At 37.6% G+C, this 17,472-nt stretch overlaps 1 protein-coding gene across 6 annotated transcripts in view; it reads left to right on the top strand.

Moving 5' to 3' along the window:
- Positions 1–17,472, top strand: part of ANKS1A (ankyrin repeat and sterile alpha motif domain containing 1A) — a 139,996-nt gene that overhangs the window by 118,216 nt on the left and 4,308 nt on the right. For 5 of the 6 annotated variants that reach the window (XM_063297615.1, XM_063297614.1, XM_063297613.1 and 2 more), the window contains 9 exons: positions 437–586; positions 753–860; positions 3,193–3,357; positions 4,422–4,547; positions 4,752–4,823; positions 6,285–6,371; positions 7,260–7,397; positions 12,553–12,723; positions 15,934–17,059. In XM_063297615.1, the coding sequence (XP_063153685.1) occupies positions 437–586; positions 753–860; positions 3,193–3,357; positions 4,422–4,547; positions 4,752–4,823; positions 6,285–6,371; positions 7,260–7,397; positions 12,553–12,723; positions 15,934–16,053 (1,137 nt within the window). In that variant the 3' untranslated portion in view covers positions 16,054–17,059. Of the gene's footprint in view, positions 1–436; positions 587–752; positions 861–3,192; positions 3,358–4,421; positions 4,548–4,751; positions 4,824–6,284; positions 6,372–7,259; positions 7,398–12,552; positions 12,724–15,933; positions 17,060–17,472 lie in introns of those variants that run through there. The other variant, XM_063297612.1, reaches the window with a different exon arrangement.

Here is a 17,472-nt window from a genome sequence, read left to right as displayed (position 1 = left end):
TAAGATGGTTTTTAAACTTGATTAAGGGGCTCACTTACATTGTGATCCAAACGTATTTTATCACTTAATTGGAACTTGTAAACTCAAATTTAAAATTATTTGAATTTAGATGGCTCATATTTTATGGCTAATGGCTAATGTGCATATTTTTATAGAATTGTATCTTGTACTGGTCAGTGACCATAATAAAATCAATTGAATTTTGCCTTTCAATATTGATACTATATCAGTACTTTATGGGAAAGTGGGAGAACTACTGAGATTCAGTTAAATGCATTGTGTAGTTAGCCCAATGATTCATTTCCATTTAATAAAAAATGTATCTTTGCTCAGAATGCCTTGTATAGTTGACAGCAATCTAACAATCACATTGAAATATCTAAAATGTTAAAAGTGTCATTCAGTTATAATGCTCTACTCTTTGTGTTCTTTACAGGTGAAATCTCTAGGCTATGATGGGACCCAACCTTCAGTTCCCGCATGGCTTGGCTCCCTGGGGCTTCAAGATTACATTCAGTCATTTCTGTCAAGTGGTTATAGTTCTATAGACTCAGTGAAAAACCTCTGGGAGCTAGAATTAGTGAATGTAAGTTGATCCTTTACTAAATTCCAGTTGAGATCAAAATTTGGACACTTCACTGTGTTAGGAGAAACCCTAGCATTGCAATTGCAACTGTTTTGAGGGATTGGGGAGAAGCCACAACATGGGAATCTTTTGTAACAGTATATGCTAATTTTGTCCTTCTCTGCAGGTGCTCAAGGTGAATCTTCTTGGCCACCGTAAACGTATAATAGCCTCTCTGGCAGACAGACCATATGAGGAACCCCCACAGAAGCCACCAAGGTTCTCTCAGCTAAGAGTGAGTTTTTTAGAGAACTGTGAAGAATAGTACCATGGTTGTCTTTATGGGTCTTGTTACTCTTTCAGATTCTCTTTTTTACTAAGGAAGGTCTACAAAATAAATACATTTTTCTTTAAAAACATCTCACTAGAAATACTGAGTCATAATTTTAATATTAACTAATACAAGATGAATGATACGGTTTTGCAGAACTTAAGCTGCCTGTTACATAAATAGTTCTGTTCACTGATTCTATTCACTCACTTCAGGAGATTTCTTCAGAATCAGTCCAATATTGCTTCACAGTTTCTTGGTTGGTTGGTTGGTTTCCATTGGTAGTCCAGATACACTCTAGCTCTGAAGAAAGGAGTTGGCAGAGTAAGCAAACTTCCTTCAGAAGCCATCATAAAGGAGAAGCATGGAAATAATGAATGGTCTGCTGGCATTATTTTCTCTCTCACCCTTATTATTCCTACCTTAAAAACAGAAGACTGAAGTTCCTGCCTGTATTTAAATATAATACTTCTCTCATCTCTGACTATATCATAGCTGAAGAGAAACATGCTATAGCATATACTGAAATAGAATTGATGGCTCATAACTGGTCCTCTGCCTCATAAGAATTACTTGAAATCCTATCCAATCCATATTATACAGTTTTATCTTTGCCCAACAATTTCTTCCTCCCTGCCATGGGAACAGAACATCTGCTATATATGTGATCACAACTAGAGAAGGAATTAGTCTAGTTTTTCCTTGAACATTTCACTTTGATGCTGATACAGCAGGTGTAGAAGAGACCCATTCTGGTATTACTTTAACGGTTATTCTTTAGAACCACATTGCACATTATAGTGTTTATGCATGCATACACAATATTGTAGTACTCATAGTACTCACCTAAAATATAAATGTTGAATGTAAATGTCTGAGTTGCAATTTTATGCATCAGCTAACAATGAATTGGTGTTAACTATGATATTCTGAAAAGTGCTGTGTCAAAATAGTATGGCATAATGTGTGAAATAGTTTTTACATGTCACTGTACTTTTGGATAGTGTAGATTAAAGTTCGTAATAAAAATCAATTAGCGTTTGTTTTAACATGACATTGTTAGACTGTATGCTAGACTGAAAAGCATTATTCCCTCAGAAAGGGAATTATTTACTAAGTTTCAGAAGCCTTTTCCTTCATGATGGCCTTTAAAAAAAGAAAGACTATTGGCTGTGCTTAAATAGAGATCCTGAGCTAATCACACAGAGTTCAAGAGTGAATCATACTCTGTCATAGTTTTTCCATAGTATCACAAAATGCTGTGTTCCTTTTCTTCTGGGTTGTCTCAGGTTAGTACTGCCTCTGTGGGAGTAGTTCCTTGGTTTGGTTTGGTTTTCTGTTTGTTTGTTTGGCTGATAGCCCATTTCAGTTATGGCCAGCTGTAAGTGGCAAACACTCCAGCTTTGTAACAAAGGTTAAAACAATATAAGAAATAACATTAACAATCAACATGTGGGTGTCCTTTTAGTCTCAAGGCTATTGCTGGATGGGCAGATGGAGGGCAATAGACAAGAAGCCAATTGCCCATCTCTGGCTGGTGTGACAGTTGCAGCATTGCCTGGAGCAGGAGGGCCTGGTTGCAGTGACTCATATCTTTTCCATCTCATGGTTAGACTTTTCTAGTGCAGCCTACATGAGTGCATTGCATCTACCTTTGAAGATGGCTCAGAAACTGCCATTGGTCCAAAATGCAGCAGCCCACTAGTTGACAAGTGTTGGTCACTGTGGTCTCACTACATATATTCTGCAGGTCTTCGGTAGATTTCCAGATGCAATTCGAAGTGCTAGTTTTGACATATGAAGCTTTATATGGCTTGGCACCAGGTAATTCCAGGACTACCTACTTGAGTCAGAGCACACCTCCTGAAGACAGGAGGAGCTGCTACTGGCATTCTGAGTTCTGTGAAATGCAAAGAGTGAGGTCAGAAAGTTTCTGGCCTTGCAGAAGTTAGCGAAGATAAAACTTTTCTGAACAATCTTCAAGGAATGATTATTAATCATCAATATTTCATTTGTATTTATTGGTCCATGGTAATTTTTTGTTTCGATAGTGATTTTACTGTTTTCTGATATATTGGTGGGTGGGTTATTTTTTACTATGGATGTTTTAATATGATTTATATTGATGTAAGCCACTGAGAACCTAGATGGTTTGGTTGTATATGCATTTTAATGATGACAATAATAATATCAAACTTATAGACATTGCCATCTACATGGCTCGCATACAAGAGACTCTGAATATAATCAACAAAAAGAACAGTTTTTTAAAAAATGCCCATTTCTCTGATTTCAGTGCCAGGATTTGATATCCCAGACATCTTCACCTCTGAGTCAGAGTGACTCCTGCACAGGGAGGTCTGCAGACCTCCTGCTACCTTTGGAAGATGCTGGGAAGAAGAGACACGAGAACATCCATGATACCGCATCTTATCCAAGAGCAGAGAAGTTTAGGACACAGGTCAGAAGAATCTAGCCTTTTAAATGGTTTTGATCATTTATCTTTGGAGATTCTTATATACTTTAAGATGTAGCAGAAAACCACAAACCAGTTATGCTGCAGAGCAGCAACCTTCATAGAAAAAATGGCAAGTCTTGCAGTATTTGTATCAGTTTCTCTGGCCTGAGAATCATAGGAGCAAACTGTGGCTGTAGCACTGAGATACTCACTGTAGAAACAACAGCAGTAACACGTTTGTATTGGCAAAATCGGGGCGGGAGGATGACTGGTTCTGAGTGTTCTCTTGATGCTGTGTCTGAGGGTGGGGAACAATCGATTCTTTCCTCCCCCAGTGGAGTAGCCAATTAACTCAAGCCGTTTCCATCTCCATATCCTGTATTGTTTGGCAATGGCACTGTGCCTAGAGGCAATTATTGCTCACCAAAGAGGCCAGGTATTATCTGATCACAAGGAAGATAATTATACAGACGAAGGTATGTTTTAGACAACAGTTGTTAAAGTAAACTGTGCTCACCATGGTCCAACTGTGTTCCAGCAGCAATCAAATTAGCCTATTTCAATCCATTCTGTACAGTAATAGAGCTCAGAATAGGACTTTAGCCATTGCTTTTGTATGATGTATACAGCACCAGCTAAGTAGTCACACTTTCACCAATAGCCTAAAACTTTGAAGATTTTAAGAAAATAACACCACGGTTGCCTTTCTTAAAAAGTGTTTGAAATCCTGATTTTCACTAAGCCTTTAAGTAACAATTTTAATTTAAACATTTTAGTCTGATTATTTTTGTATACAGTATACTGATTTTGCATAGCCATAGATATTTATTTGTATATTTAAATAGATATCTATACAGTATATACCTCGTTATATAAAAATAATAAAGGCAGGATAGAAAAATAAATAAATAAATAAATAAATAGTTAGCTATAGATATTTGTACTTTGGAATAAAGCCTGTTTTAAATGGCTTGAAATGGACGTACTCTGTATAGCATGAGTTCTTTAGCATTTATTAATCAGTTCCTAATGAAAAGTTCTGATTTGAACAGTTATTTGTGTTGTAGGAGGAACACCGTGAATCAAAGCTTACACTCAGACCTCCTAGTCTAGCAACTCCCTATGCTCCCGTCCAGCACTGGCAGCATCAGCCAGAGAAACTTATATTTGAGTCCTGTGAGTATGAAGCCAATGTAAGTATATTCTTGATTCTTGTACTCTGTTGTGTAATCATGATGTCCTTGTTAATTTTTACTAATTGCTATTTAGTTTACTCAAGTTAGATTTAGTAAGTTTACAAAGCTAATTTCAGAGGTTCTGAGCTAACAGGAGCCTTTTGGCTAACGTGTGCAAATAATTATATTATCAAATACTTATTATTTTCCTGTTTTAAACAGTATCTAGGGTCCATGTTAATCAAAGATCTTCGAGGAACAGAATCTACACAGGATGCCTGTGCAAAGATGAGGGTCAGTATGCAATTTTAAAAATCCTCTGATACCATTCTTAAAAACAAACTATGTAATGCGCAACTCCATAACTGAAGATACTGCTCAGGATATAGACTTGATAAACTTATTGACTGCAAATACCTTTTTAATTTCATTATCCTAACCTACCATTTGCCATGTTATCTTGGCAATACTGTTTAGCAGATTCAGTCTAAGCTTTTAAAATATTCTGAAGTCTCCTTTCAAGCCTTGGTCATTTGTGACAAACAGCCATTTCTAGCAGGACAAACCCAAATGGTACAACTATGTTCCAGCAGCAATAAAGATCTGCAAGCACAGGTTATGAATCATTGGGCTATGATGCTCAGCTCTGTAATTATCTTAACTTGACTCCTCTCAAGGTGATCCTGACTAAATTTTTAAGGGCTATATTACATGTCCCTGGCATGTTCCCAATTCTGTTAAGACTAGAATCTGTTTTAATATCTATAGAAATTTGCGTGAAGTGTTGCCACTTAAAATTTTGGCATAAATTCATATTCTTTGGGAGCTTCCTAGCCCCCTTGATTTTACACCTTAATTTTACAACGATGTAGTTGGTAGATAGTAATTTAACCTAAAACTTTGCAGTATTTCTGCCCATTATCTGGTTTTGACTGGCTTCAAGAGAGCTTAATCTGAGCTGAAATAGCAAGTTTTTGACATAGATCTGCAAAATGACTTAAATTTTAGTTTCATCTGAATTAGGGTGGATTTGTATGGAAGATTTTTTTCAACTACCCCTTTGCTAATATTTTATTTCTGTCTCATGGGGGATCCTCAGTTTAACCAGAGTTAACGTTTTTTTTCCCTCATAACTGCTGTGAGATTTAACAGCATCTTCTTGCAAATGCCCTGATGCAGGAAGTTGAATCAGATGTACTTTATGCTATTCCTTTTATTCAACTTGGCACACGGGTTTAATAATGCCTTTAATAATAAATAGTCATGGAAATTTAGAAGATTTAGAAGAAAAATCATTCATCTCCTAGCCCACAGGTCAACTGCAATTGCTGAAAGGATTGCAAAATTCTGATAAATTGCCATTGTGGTCTCTCATTAAATATTATAGTCTTCGCTATTTTTACATTGCCTATGTCACTCCATTTTAGCTTTTGTGTGTGTGTCAGTGTTCTCCAACTATAAATAAAGATAATCTAATTTTCAGCAATTTTTTTCCAGCAAGTATGTGGTGGTTTATTTCCAACCCAATAATTTAGATTTTCTTTTCTTTTACTGTATACTATTTCATTGTATTTCCAGATCTCAAAAATGCAGCTTTATAAAATTGAATTATTGCAAAATAACTCATTTCTGAAGCTATTACTTTCAAAACATAAACCTCCTTGAAATAATTTGAAATGTTTTGTGCACGTGGCCTCCATCTGTGAGAAATTATTTAATCTGTATCTACTAATTGGCTCTTTCTCTTTTATAAAGAAATCAACTGAGCATATGAAGAAAACCCCAACAATAATATTATCTATTACTTATAAAGGAGTGAAGTTCATAGATGCAGCTAACAAGGTAAGAAAATGCTTGAGCTCATGATTAGTATTCCAGCCTTAAGTGACAAATGATAGTGACGTACTAGCATGAACTGAATGTTAATCTGTTCTGCAAACCCTCAGGCCTCATCAGTAGAAAGGCAAAGTATTCTGACAAGATTGTCAGACTGGTTTTCCTTTATTAGGTGAGGTTTTCTTCTCTTATAAGACTCTTACAGTTGCTATTAGACAACCCAGGCTATTCTAAAGCAACCTGCTCCTATCCCTAAGTTTTGTCATGAGTAAGGATGGCGAGCAGGGGGCTCCCATCCAGACTGTCAAGCGCATGCGTAGCACTGAGGAACTGTTCAGCCATTCAAAGAGACACAGATCGGGACCGCCTTAACCCTTGGGGGTTATATGTCTGGGTTTTTCCCACGCTTCTTCAGTTTGTTAGGATTCTTGTTAAGTACTAGTAATAAATAGTAGAGACCAGTTCATTGTCTCAGTGTGTTTCCTGGTAGTTAGGACAAGTTTGGTCCGTCACGTGCAACCTCCAGCTGTGTATGTTGTGACCCAAAAAGGAGGCCTCAGCTGCATATCAGGGGTATCTTGAAAGGACTATAGTAGCTGGTGGCAAAATAATGTTGTGCTAAGTCCCATGTTCAGTGCCTGGCCCCCGCACAATAAAATTGGGAATGTAGCCTCTCCTGAAAACCTAGAGTCTATACAAGTGTAGTTTTGCAGCATAGACAATATTGAGCTGAATGGATCGATGGTTTGTAGAAGGAGAAGGCAAACTTCAGTGTGAGCAGTCTGTGATTTGTACACAAGTACAAATTAAAGTAATGAAACCTTGTTTTGTTAATATTTACTTGTGGGAATTTCACTATACCTATCGAACAAAACAATTGTTTATGTGTGGCAGAATGTAATTGCTGAACATGAAATTCGGAACATCTCTTGTGCTGCCCAAGACCCAGAGGATCTCTGTACATTTGCCTATATCACTAAGGATTTGCAGACTAGTCACCACTACTGTCACGTCTTCAGTACCATTGATGTAGTAAGTAATATAAAAGAGTTGATGCTTTGTTTGTGGAGATTTTGTGTTCAGCTTAATGAAGATCTGTAAGTCACTGGGCTGGAATGGAATCCTCTGTGAACAGGAGGTAAATGGCCAAGGGATAGAATACAAGGATCTACGCAGTGTACACTAGCCCCCTTTTCTTTTTAAATTGTCTCTGGATGTGAAAGAACCAAATGTATGTTGTGGGACCATATTTTGTCACTACCTTCAAACATGAATCTCAACAGTAATCTTCAGTATTAAAAAGAAAAAGAAAATAAGTTTCTTTTAGGTTTAATGCCAAAATATTTATCTCAATATATGCTCTTTATTTAGGTCCCATTAATGGATGCATAACAAATTGTATTGTCAAAATGGCAACATGTGTGTAATAAATGCCAGTTATGTACTTGTTGTCATTTCATACAAATAGTAAGTCACAGCATTTGTGTGATGTCATCACACATGTGTCATCGTTTGCCCTCCCTTCTCTCTCTGCCCCTTCCCCCCACATGTAGGAAGTCAATTGTATTCAGATTTGGATAAAAAATAACAAAATTTTGCATGTGAACATTATGTTGCTCATTTGCTTCTCATTTTGAAACTTAAAAAAAGCAACCTACAGTGCTTTTTTTCTGCAAATGCAGAAATAGCTCTTCCAGGTTTTCCCCAGATGTTTTGTGCTGCAACTCTTGTCATTATGCTGTCTCAGGGATATTGAAGTTGACATTGTACACTTTTGGAGAATACCATGTTAGGGAAGGGGCAGATGTATTGGGGGAAAAAGGGAATACATTAGAACTGGGGGGGTGTTGTCGCATGTATGTGTGTGCACACTATAACTTAAACATGGAACTGCTAATAGCACAAAATTCTAAAGTTTTCTTCAAGTCTTAAATACTAATTGCTGACATTTTGTGACAGCAGAAATGGGTCAAGTCCCTTCCTATATAAGTAACTTCCTCTCTTCTCATCACTCTGCATTATTAGAAAAGGAAATCAGTTGCAGTTTAAAAAAAGTTTGAGAGCAATTCAGCATTGCTGGACTTATGAGATGCATTGCTATTCATACCTCATAGTTTTCAAGTTCATGAAAAATAGAAAATTTCCAAAGAGCATTCAAACACATATCAAAACTACAGTGCCATTTGAAAATAAAGAAAATAAAATGAGATGTTCTGTTCAGCAGTGTTAAATACTCTCAGTATGATTCTTTAAAACAAGCCCATGTGTTTCTGTTATTTCACATCCTGCAGTGTAAGCAGCAGTGATTCTTCTTATAGGAATTTGGAAAGAATAAACATGCTAACTTGGTGAACTTTATCATTTTTATTGGGCTATAGTATACAGAGGGTGTATAAAGATCTATCATCTATGTTGCCCTTCAACTGTCAGGAACTCATGAGGGACAGTGAAGCTATCTGTGCCAGCAGCCAGCAACAGGATTTTCCACTATTTCAGGTCTATGCTGAGGTGCTTCTTGGGAGAGTTTCAGGGGATTTGTATAATCTAAAGCTTCATCAACTACATGCTGCTTTAGTGATATTCACACCTGTCAGTTAGCATTTTTATATACTCTTTCAAAGCCAGGAAATAAACTCTGAAGAGTGGAAAGAACCCAGTACAGATAATGGATGCTCATCCCTCCATTCCCAACTGTGATACAAATCCGTTTGGAGGCCCAACAGCAGATGTGAGGTTTAAGGAGAAGAAATTTAAAGAGAATAGCTGTCAAACAGTGAAACTGGCATATAATCTAGGTATACAGAGGTATTATGGTGCCACACCATCACCATCTTTCTTGAAATACATAGATCTTCTAGCACTGCCAGTGTAACATTTGTATGAAGCCACTGGGAAAGTTTATCTGGCACTTCAGGTTACTTTACTATGAACATACTGATGATTCTCTGCTTTATCAGCTGAACATGCCATGAAAGTCTTGTTCTGAGGGGTTAAGTCTACAACAGCTTAGTGATCCTCTTGGACTTACAGCTGTGCTGTACCGACAAATGAAAGCATAGCCGGGGGGGGCTTTGCCCAACTGTGGCTGATGCCCTGGTTGTGACATTTATTTATTTATTTGGTGGTGGTATTTATTTATTTATTCATTAGATTTGTATGGCTGCTGTTGTGACATTAATTAATTAATTAATTAGCTAGATTTGTATGGCTGCCCATCTTAAACAACTCTGGGTGGCTCACAAATTTTCTTTGGGCAGGAGGACCTGGTTACAATGACTGACACCATTTTCATCATGCAATTTGATTTCTACAATGCTCTCTACATAGGACTGCCTCTGAAGACCATTCAGGAACTACAGTGGCTTAAAATTCTATGGTCATATAACATTAGTCTTGTGGACCCTTTGACAAAACCCAAAGTCCTGTGGTAGGCAAATTCAGTCCAGATGGAATGCATGTAATTTAGGATCCAAGGACAAAGCCTCCAACTCTGAAATACCTCTAGTCTAATAATAAGTACAAGAAATTTGTCTTAAAGTCAACTATTTAAGAGAAGTAGATCTGTGTGTTTAAAAGATACCATCATCATAGATGCCTCTGTCCACAATGAAAAACTGAATAGGTAGCAAGTGCATCTCTGACAAAAAAGCTGAATTTTAAGATAAGAAGCCAAGGACTTCTTCCAAATGCTGTCCAAACTGCTATTCACCACTGCCAAGTCTGACTCTGGACTTGATGCTTTACACTAATGGATAGGCTGTGACTCTTCACCCAATCCAATGGCTACAAAATTAAGGGAAACTGACTTCATGCCACCTTGATTATTGTTGTAATAAATCATGTGAGCTCAGTGCAGTTATACTCACTGCAGTTCTTATCTGGTCTGCACAGACAATTGGACAGGAAGAAAGTACTGACTTCCCTGCTGGTCCTGGAAAAAGAAAAGATCCCTTTGAAGATAATGTAAATGAAATGTGATCACCTGACCAGACCTGACAAGACACCGTTATGCGCAAGCTATTGCTCATCTATTTTAAGTCTGGGGCTGTCATCTCTGAGATTGGCAAAATGGCTCCCCAAATACAGGTAGTCTTCATTTAGCAACTGCCTCAGATAGTGACTGTTCACAGATGCAACTGTAATCAGTGGTAGTAAAAAAACCATTTTCTGACCAATGAGCACACTTAACGCCCAAATTTCTGTGCCTGACAACAATTCACGCTGGAATGAGAGTAACACTGGTGTTGCTGCATGAGAGAACTTTATCTAAATGAGATGGCAGCAGCCAGGATTTTTGCAGCCCCCCCCCCTCTTGGTCATGTGGTTCATTTCATGACATTTCACCAGAACCAGTTGCGGTTGCTAAATGAGGACTGCCTATAATCTTTCTCTTTTGAGATTAGAAAAACTCAGAACTCAGTTCCACAGATGTGCCAGACATTGTCAGAGATTGAGATAACTCTTCCAGTTTTTCTATAGAACCGTGAACTGCAAGTAAAGAGAAAACCTCCAAAAGATGAAAAATTCTGCCTGCTTCACAGTGCCACTAGGTTCTTTGCTACTATGCTATCAATCGTCAGGCACCAAAAGCAATAATGGTTACAGCAGCAGCTGAGGGTAGGATTACATTTTTCCATGGGATCCAATAATCCCCCAGAAGCTTATTGCTTTGTGTAGTTTTGGAGGATCCCAAGGAGGTAAGAGGATAGAGAAGTAAAAGGAAAAAAAGTTGACTCAAAAGATTTCTAAAGCTGGAGATCAGAGCTGGCTTCCTTATGGAACATCAGCTCTTCCTTCCTACTCTGCTCACTAGGTAGCGGTGGTCAGGATGGGCACAGCATTTCCTCTCTTTGGAACAGCAGATTGAATTTCAATACAGGAGATAATCCAAACTGGCCTCTAAAAACACCCCTGGAAATAATATCTAATAATATTTTATCCAATCCTTTGGAATGAATTGCCACCTTTTAATTGGGCCCTACTGGAATTGATTGGCTGGTGGAAATCAGTTTTGGTTGCACTATTCATCCATATTGATCAAACAATTCAAATCCCAAAGTGCTCAGAGCAGACAGTTATGATTTCTGTCCACAGGTATCCACAGCAAGCCACAATACAAAAATTTTAAGTATGGAGTGCTATCACAATGCAAATCCCACCCTTCCATATTTGTTTCTTGCGACATCATAATTTCCTTCCCATGCCCCCCAAAATGTGGATATCTACATCTCTCTGTAAAAGTAGCATATTCAGCAAATTCTATGCTGAAATTTAGGTTGGTTCAACAGAATTGTACAGCTGACTTAGGGACAGTGGGGACAGATTTGACAGTCTGCCAAATCTAACAGAGCAAATGCATGACTTTAAATTTAATAGCATGAGAAATGCTGTTTAAGAACCTAGAAGACTCTTCTGCAGACTGATATTTATTTTTCCTTGTATAGGATTGTAGAATAGCATCTTGTGAAAGGTTAAGATATGCACAACAAGTTCGTTTCAGGAGATCCCAAAAAAGATGGGTATGAAACAGAGATAGTATTCACACTGATTATTCCGTAGTTGAAACTCTCACTAATTTTCTCATATACTCTTCTACTTTAGGTAGAAGATGTAGTACTCCTACACAGAAATGATCTTGCAATACTTTCTACAACCCATTCTTTGAGGAAGGTTTTACATGCACTTTACATTTACTGCAAATTAAACAGTGGAACTTACTGGTAAATACCCAGGTGATCAATTAGCTGAAATTTCATATTAAAGGAATCAAATGTTATATGGTGGCTAATTCTATAAGGTAACAGTCAGTTCCTTGGAGGTATATCCTAAGTTACTTGTTTCACCTTTAATAATAGAAGTTCCACTCTAGAAGGTATCTTCACCTACCAACAAGTCAGCCTTTATATACTTGGAAGGGACAGGATTAAGGTAAGTTTCGTAGGAAAGAGATTTTAGGTTTAAGTTCTTTTATATATTTGTTGTTGGCCCCTAACAAGATGGAGGATCCATATACTTTGTCTGTTTCTAATGTGTCTTATGAACTCCATGTTTTTTGGTTGAATGAATATAATAAAACTGATGATGAATGCCAGACAGATTGGCAGACCCAAAGATTCCCCAATAAAGCTAATACAACATATTTTATGTACTTTTAAGTAATTTGCACCATTTGTTTCTTTTTTCCAAGAATCTAACATATGAAATCATTCTGACATTGGGGCAAGCATTTGAAGTAGCCTACCAGTTGGCCCTTCAGGCTCAAAAATCAAAATCTCCAGGTGTTTTGACTGCAGAAATGATAGAAACAAAATCTTCAAAACCAGTGCCTAAACCTCGAGCCAGCATGAGAAAGTCAGCAGTATGTATATTAAAAGCTTTGGTCCATTCCTATAGAACTATGCAAGTACTTAAATAATGTCTGAACGTATCTTCCTAAGTTTATCTTCTTCCTGTACAAGACTGTTATTCTTTAAATTCCTTTTATTTCAGCAAATGCTATAGAGCAAGGGTGGATCATCTGTGGCCCTCAAGCCCTTTTAGTACCATCACAGAACCCACTGAACATGTTTGGAAACCCCTAACATAGTTTCCCATTGTTCTTGCGGGGGGACATCTAAAAACTGTAATATTAAAATTGGCAAAAAAAAACAAAACCCAAAAATCAACTCTGAAGTTTTGCAGCCTTCAGCCTTCCAAAATACCTTGGGTGGCCCTTGACCACTCAAAGCTTTAGGGAATGCAAAATATTTCAAACTCAAAATATCTGTGCTTGAAACAGTTTTGAGTTCAAGACAGGTTGTTCCAGCCATTCTGAGTGAATAGAATAGAATAGAATAGAATAGAATAGAATAGAATAGAATAGAATAGAATAGAATAGAATAGAACAGAACAGAACAGAACAGAACAGAACAGAACAGAACAGAACAGAACAGAACAGAACAGAATAGAATAGTCTTTATTGCTTTAGTCATTTGACCATATCAAAAGTGTAAGAGAGCCAGTTTGGTCTAGTGGTTAAGGCAACAGGCTAGAAACCAGGAGACTGTGAGTTCTAGTCCTACCTTAGGCATGAAAGCTGGCTGGGAGACCTTGGGCCAGTCACTTTCTCTCAACCCAACTCACCTCACAGGGTTGTTGTTGTGGGGAAAATAGGAGGAGGAAGGAGTAATAGGAGTAATAAATATTATTTATAAAAATAATAAAGGTGGGATAGAAAATAAGTAAATAAATACGAGTATAGAGGTAAATATAAAGAAAACAGTAGAATAAATTCATAATAAATTGTCACCCCAATCTGATCTAAATAGTCTGTCCTCTTCAAAATGGCCTTTGATATAAAGAGTGCAGTCTTACTAATGATATGCAGGTTTGTTCCCTGCAAAAATAAGACAGTTTCTCCTGGATGCCCCAGTATTTTTTGGTTTTTAAGTAAGAATCTAAGTGAGCAGTCCTTTCTGCAGAATATAGTTTGTAATCAAATAGAATATGGGCAGTGTCTTCAACAGCTGGTGCACCACAAATACACAGTCTTTCTTCAAATGGAACTCCATGAACCCTCCCATATCTTACCATAGAATCTAGTTGTTCAAAACATGCTCTAGAAAAAGCTCTTCTAAGATGTTGGGGCATATAAGTTGTTAAATACTTTTCTAGCTGGGAGGCTGATTTGTGTTGAGCCAGCCACTTCAAGGACTTGACATGTTTAAGAGATGCAGTACCATCTTGGGCAGCCACACCCATGCCCTTTGTTTGAAACTTTTCTTGGGCTTCAGATCTGATTGGACTGGGAACTGGATCTTGGCCTTTTGGCTAAGATCAAGTGTGAGTATTTTGAACTTGAAAGCTGTTTCAGATCTGAAATCAGGCCCAGACTATTTGGGGGAACCCAATTCAAACTCTTTTTAACTGTTCAAACTTGAAACATTTTAAATTTGAAATATTTAGCTTGCCCCTAAAAAACTTGCCCACTGTCCTATAGAGCCACTATAGGTAAGTAAAAATAGACCACCAGTTATCAAACAATCGAAAGAACACCAAATTACTGTAGAAGCTGGACATTATTCAGATTCAAAGCTTGTGTTTTAAAAACAAATATAGCAAAAATATATGTCCATGTAAATTATGGTTTTGTTATTTTTCTGTTATTTGGTGCATATAATTTGGGGTGGGAGGTACAATCACAGACTGTCCATGGCTTTCCATAAGTTACTGTATATTACTCACCTTGGCCATTTGAAAGGTCAGCTGAGGGTGAGAATAGAAATACTTCCTCTGAAAAGCATTATGGGGAAGAATGACTTACTGATTATTGGCATATTTTCTCACGTTGTGACCTGATGAGGTGGATTTATTAATCCACTCTCAGTGTAATGTCTCACATTTCCTGGCTAAGGACTATACATGGAATTGCTGATTTGTAGTAACATGGAAGGTCACAAAAATACTGAATAGTGTTGCTACTGTCTTCATAACAATTGTGCTGTAAAGTCATATTTTTCTTCATAATTGCTGTTGCTTAAGCATCTGTACAGTTCCCTTTAACATGAAGCTACTGTTTTTGTTGCAAAAACTAGTCTGGCTTTTATGTTGGCAATGAGAGTTCTTTTGGGTGAATATATGTAAGCATTATTGTTCTCTCAAGCTTCCCCAATACGAACAACAGAAACGCGTAATTAATGACACAGGAATCCTAGTTAGTTTCTGTTCTTCAACACTCCAAATCTCGTTAATGGTCTTTGTTAATCTAACAATAAAATAAATATTTTGGAATTCTATCCCATAAGAGTTCTTTCTTGGTTGCTGTCCTTCATTCTTACCTTCTGTCTGTGTTTTGCTTGCTCCCATTCCTCAGGTGCCGCTCCCTTCTGATAGTCGCTGTTGTTATTGTCATACCTGTACTACACATCGTCCTTCCTATCTACCGCTGCAGTCTGTTAGTCCAGGAGTTAAGGTCTTTACCCTTCTTGCCGTCAAGTTTCTTGTTGTGAACCTTTTTCTCCTAAGCACAGCAAATCTCTCAGACGCCTTCATTTCTTTACCTTAGCTTTGATGTTCTTTATTCCATTCTGGATTAGAATTCCACTTTACATTATGTAAGGCAGATTTTGAGAAATGTACAGTAAAAACAACATTCTAGCTTTTTGACTGATCAGATTCAGTTTGTCAGGGAAAAAGTTACGTTGACAGAGAACAAATCAAACTACAAAAACATATGAGTACACTAGACAGTTGAAATGTATTGTTTCAAAATCAGTTCTGTTATTTTTTACTGAAGTGCAACTATATCATAGTTATGCTTGAACAAAATTTAATTTGTTCATATTATGAAATGAGCTACTTCTATTTTTGTTTTATGGAAATTTGATACAGAGGTTTCTGATGCCCTTATAAATCCTGTATGCCATGTGCATGTACACATACTCTGTTAAGTGTTAAACACTAGCCTAGCCATCTCCACCTCAAATCTGCCTGTCACTGTACAATGGTTTTAAAATGCACCCAGTTCTAATTTCATATTTTCAAAGGCAGAAGGTTGCCTGAAATGTTCTTTCCTTCTAATGTTTTCTAGCTGGAGCAATCTGAAGTGGACCAAGACTCCCAGTCCCATGCTAGTGTATCCTGGGTGGTTGAGCCCAAGCAGGATTCCAAGAGGACCCTCAGCACTAAGTATGAGACTACTATCTTCTGAAAACAAATCCTGCGTCCAACCAGTCTAACTGTGCCTTTGCAGTCTGATCTGCCTGCTGTTCTAAACTTTCCTTTTCCCCCATTGCTGGCACTAGGCATGGCACCACCAGAGGCAGCAGCATAGGATTATCATAGACTAAACAGCTTTTTGTATCTGATTTCTACTGAACACTGTGAATTCTCCTAAAGGAAACAAGGGTAACTCATTGAGAGAGCCAGCTGTTTTTAGATGTCTTGAGAGGTGGGAGAAATGAAGCCTGTGGGAGTTGAATATATGGATTTGGGGAAACCAACTGGTGTTTTTGATTTTCTCTTCACGTTGACACTGTGAATATGGGGTGAAGTGACACTCCATAGGGCTTTTTTGATTAGCATTCTTATTACTGGATGGTTCTACAACTTTGTTCTCACGTGTACATACTGTTGCAATCTAGATTTATATCTCCACACTAAGACATGGCCACAACTGTTCGAACAAGTAGCATTCTTTTATCTGTCATCTCAAAAGACACTAACTACTGTGATATGGCTTGCAAACCTCTTGCACACCTTATTTCTAGCATGAATCCTGTTCACATTCTTTGCTGTCTCTGGATACCAGAATGTATGGTGCAATGTAAAAGGCAACTAGGCAGCATGATTCCTCCTATTAAGCACTTTCTTTTTTCCTAGGAGTCAGGCTTAATATAGATAAGAGAATGTTAAACAGGAATGTTTCAGCTCTCCATGTATTTTTGATCAGTCTCTGTAGGATCTACTGTTAGACCTCTCTAAGTGATCCACTTACAATTAACTATTTAATCACATTTCCTGGACTATAATTAGAGTGCATCTTTCAAAAACAAACGCTACTTGCTGTAAATAGATGTCAGAGGCTGATAAGGTATCAGATCAAGGCAACATAGCAGGAAAAAATGGTGTGGTATATTCATGCTGTATTAAACACAGTTAACCTTTAGAAGAAAAGATGTCCAAGTTTTACACAGCAAATTCCTAAATGTGCCTACAGTTGTAATCAAAATTATTCAACCCCCCCTTGCAAATCAGGTTGATTGTCAAAATGTACAGACTTTCAGCTGTTTGCAACAAACAAATCAAACAAAAGGAATTGAAATAGCTCAACACAACGAATGCTTCAAGTGGTGGCCCCAAATTCAACTGAAAATGCAACTGATAATGACTTCTCCAGTCACAACATTATTCAACCCCTTCATGGCAAGCATCTTCAGTACTTAGTAGAGCACCCTTTTGCTGTTACGACCTGCTGCAAATGAGATGCATAGCCAGACACCAGCTTCTGGCAGCTTTCCTGAGGAATCTTAGCCCATTCCTCATGAGCAATGGCCTCCAGTTCAGTAATATCCTTGGGTTTGTGCGCTGCAACGGCCTTCTTCAAATCCCACCAGAGATTTTCTATGGG

Source organism: Candoia aspera, chromosome 3 (assembly GCF_035149785.1).
Source record: "Candoia aspera isolate rCanAsp1 chromosome 3, rCanAsp1.hap2, whole genome shotgun sequence".
NCBI classification, from domain to species: domain Eukaryota; kingdom Metazoa; phylum Chordata; class Lepidosauria; order Squamata; family Boidae; genus Candoia; species Candoia aspera.
Note: the sequence above shows the minus strand (reverse complement) of the source record. Positions and strands in the feature narration are given on the sequence as shown.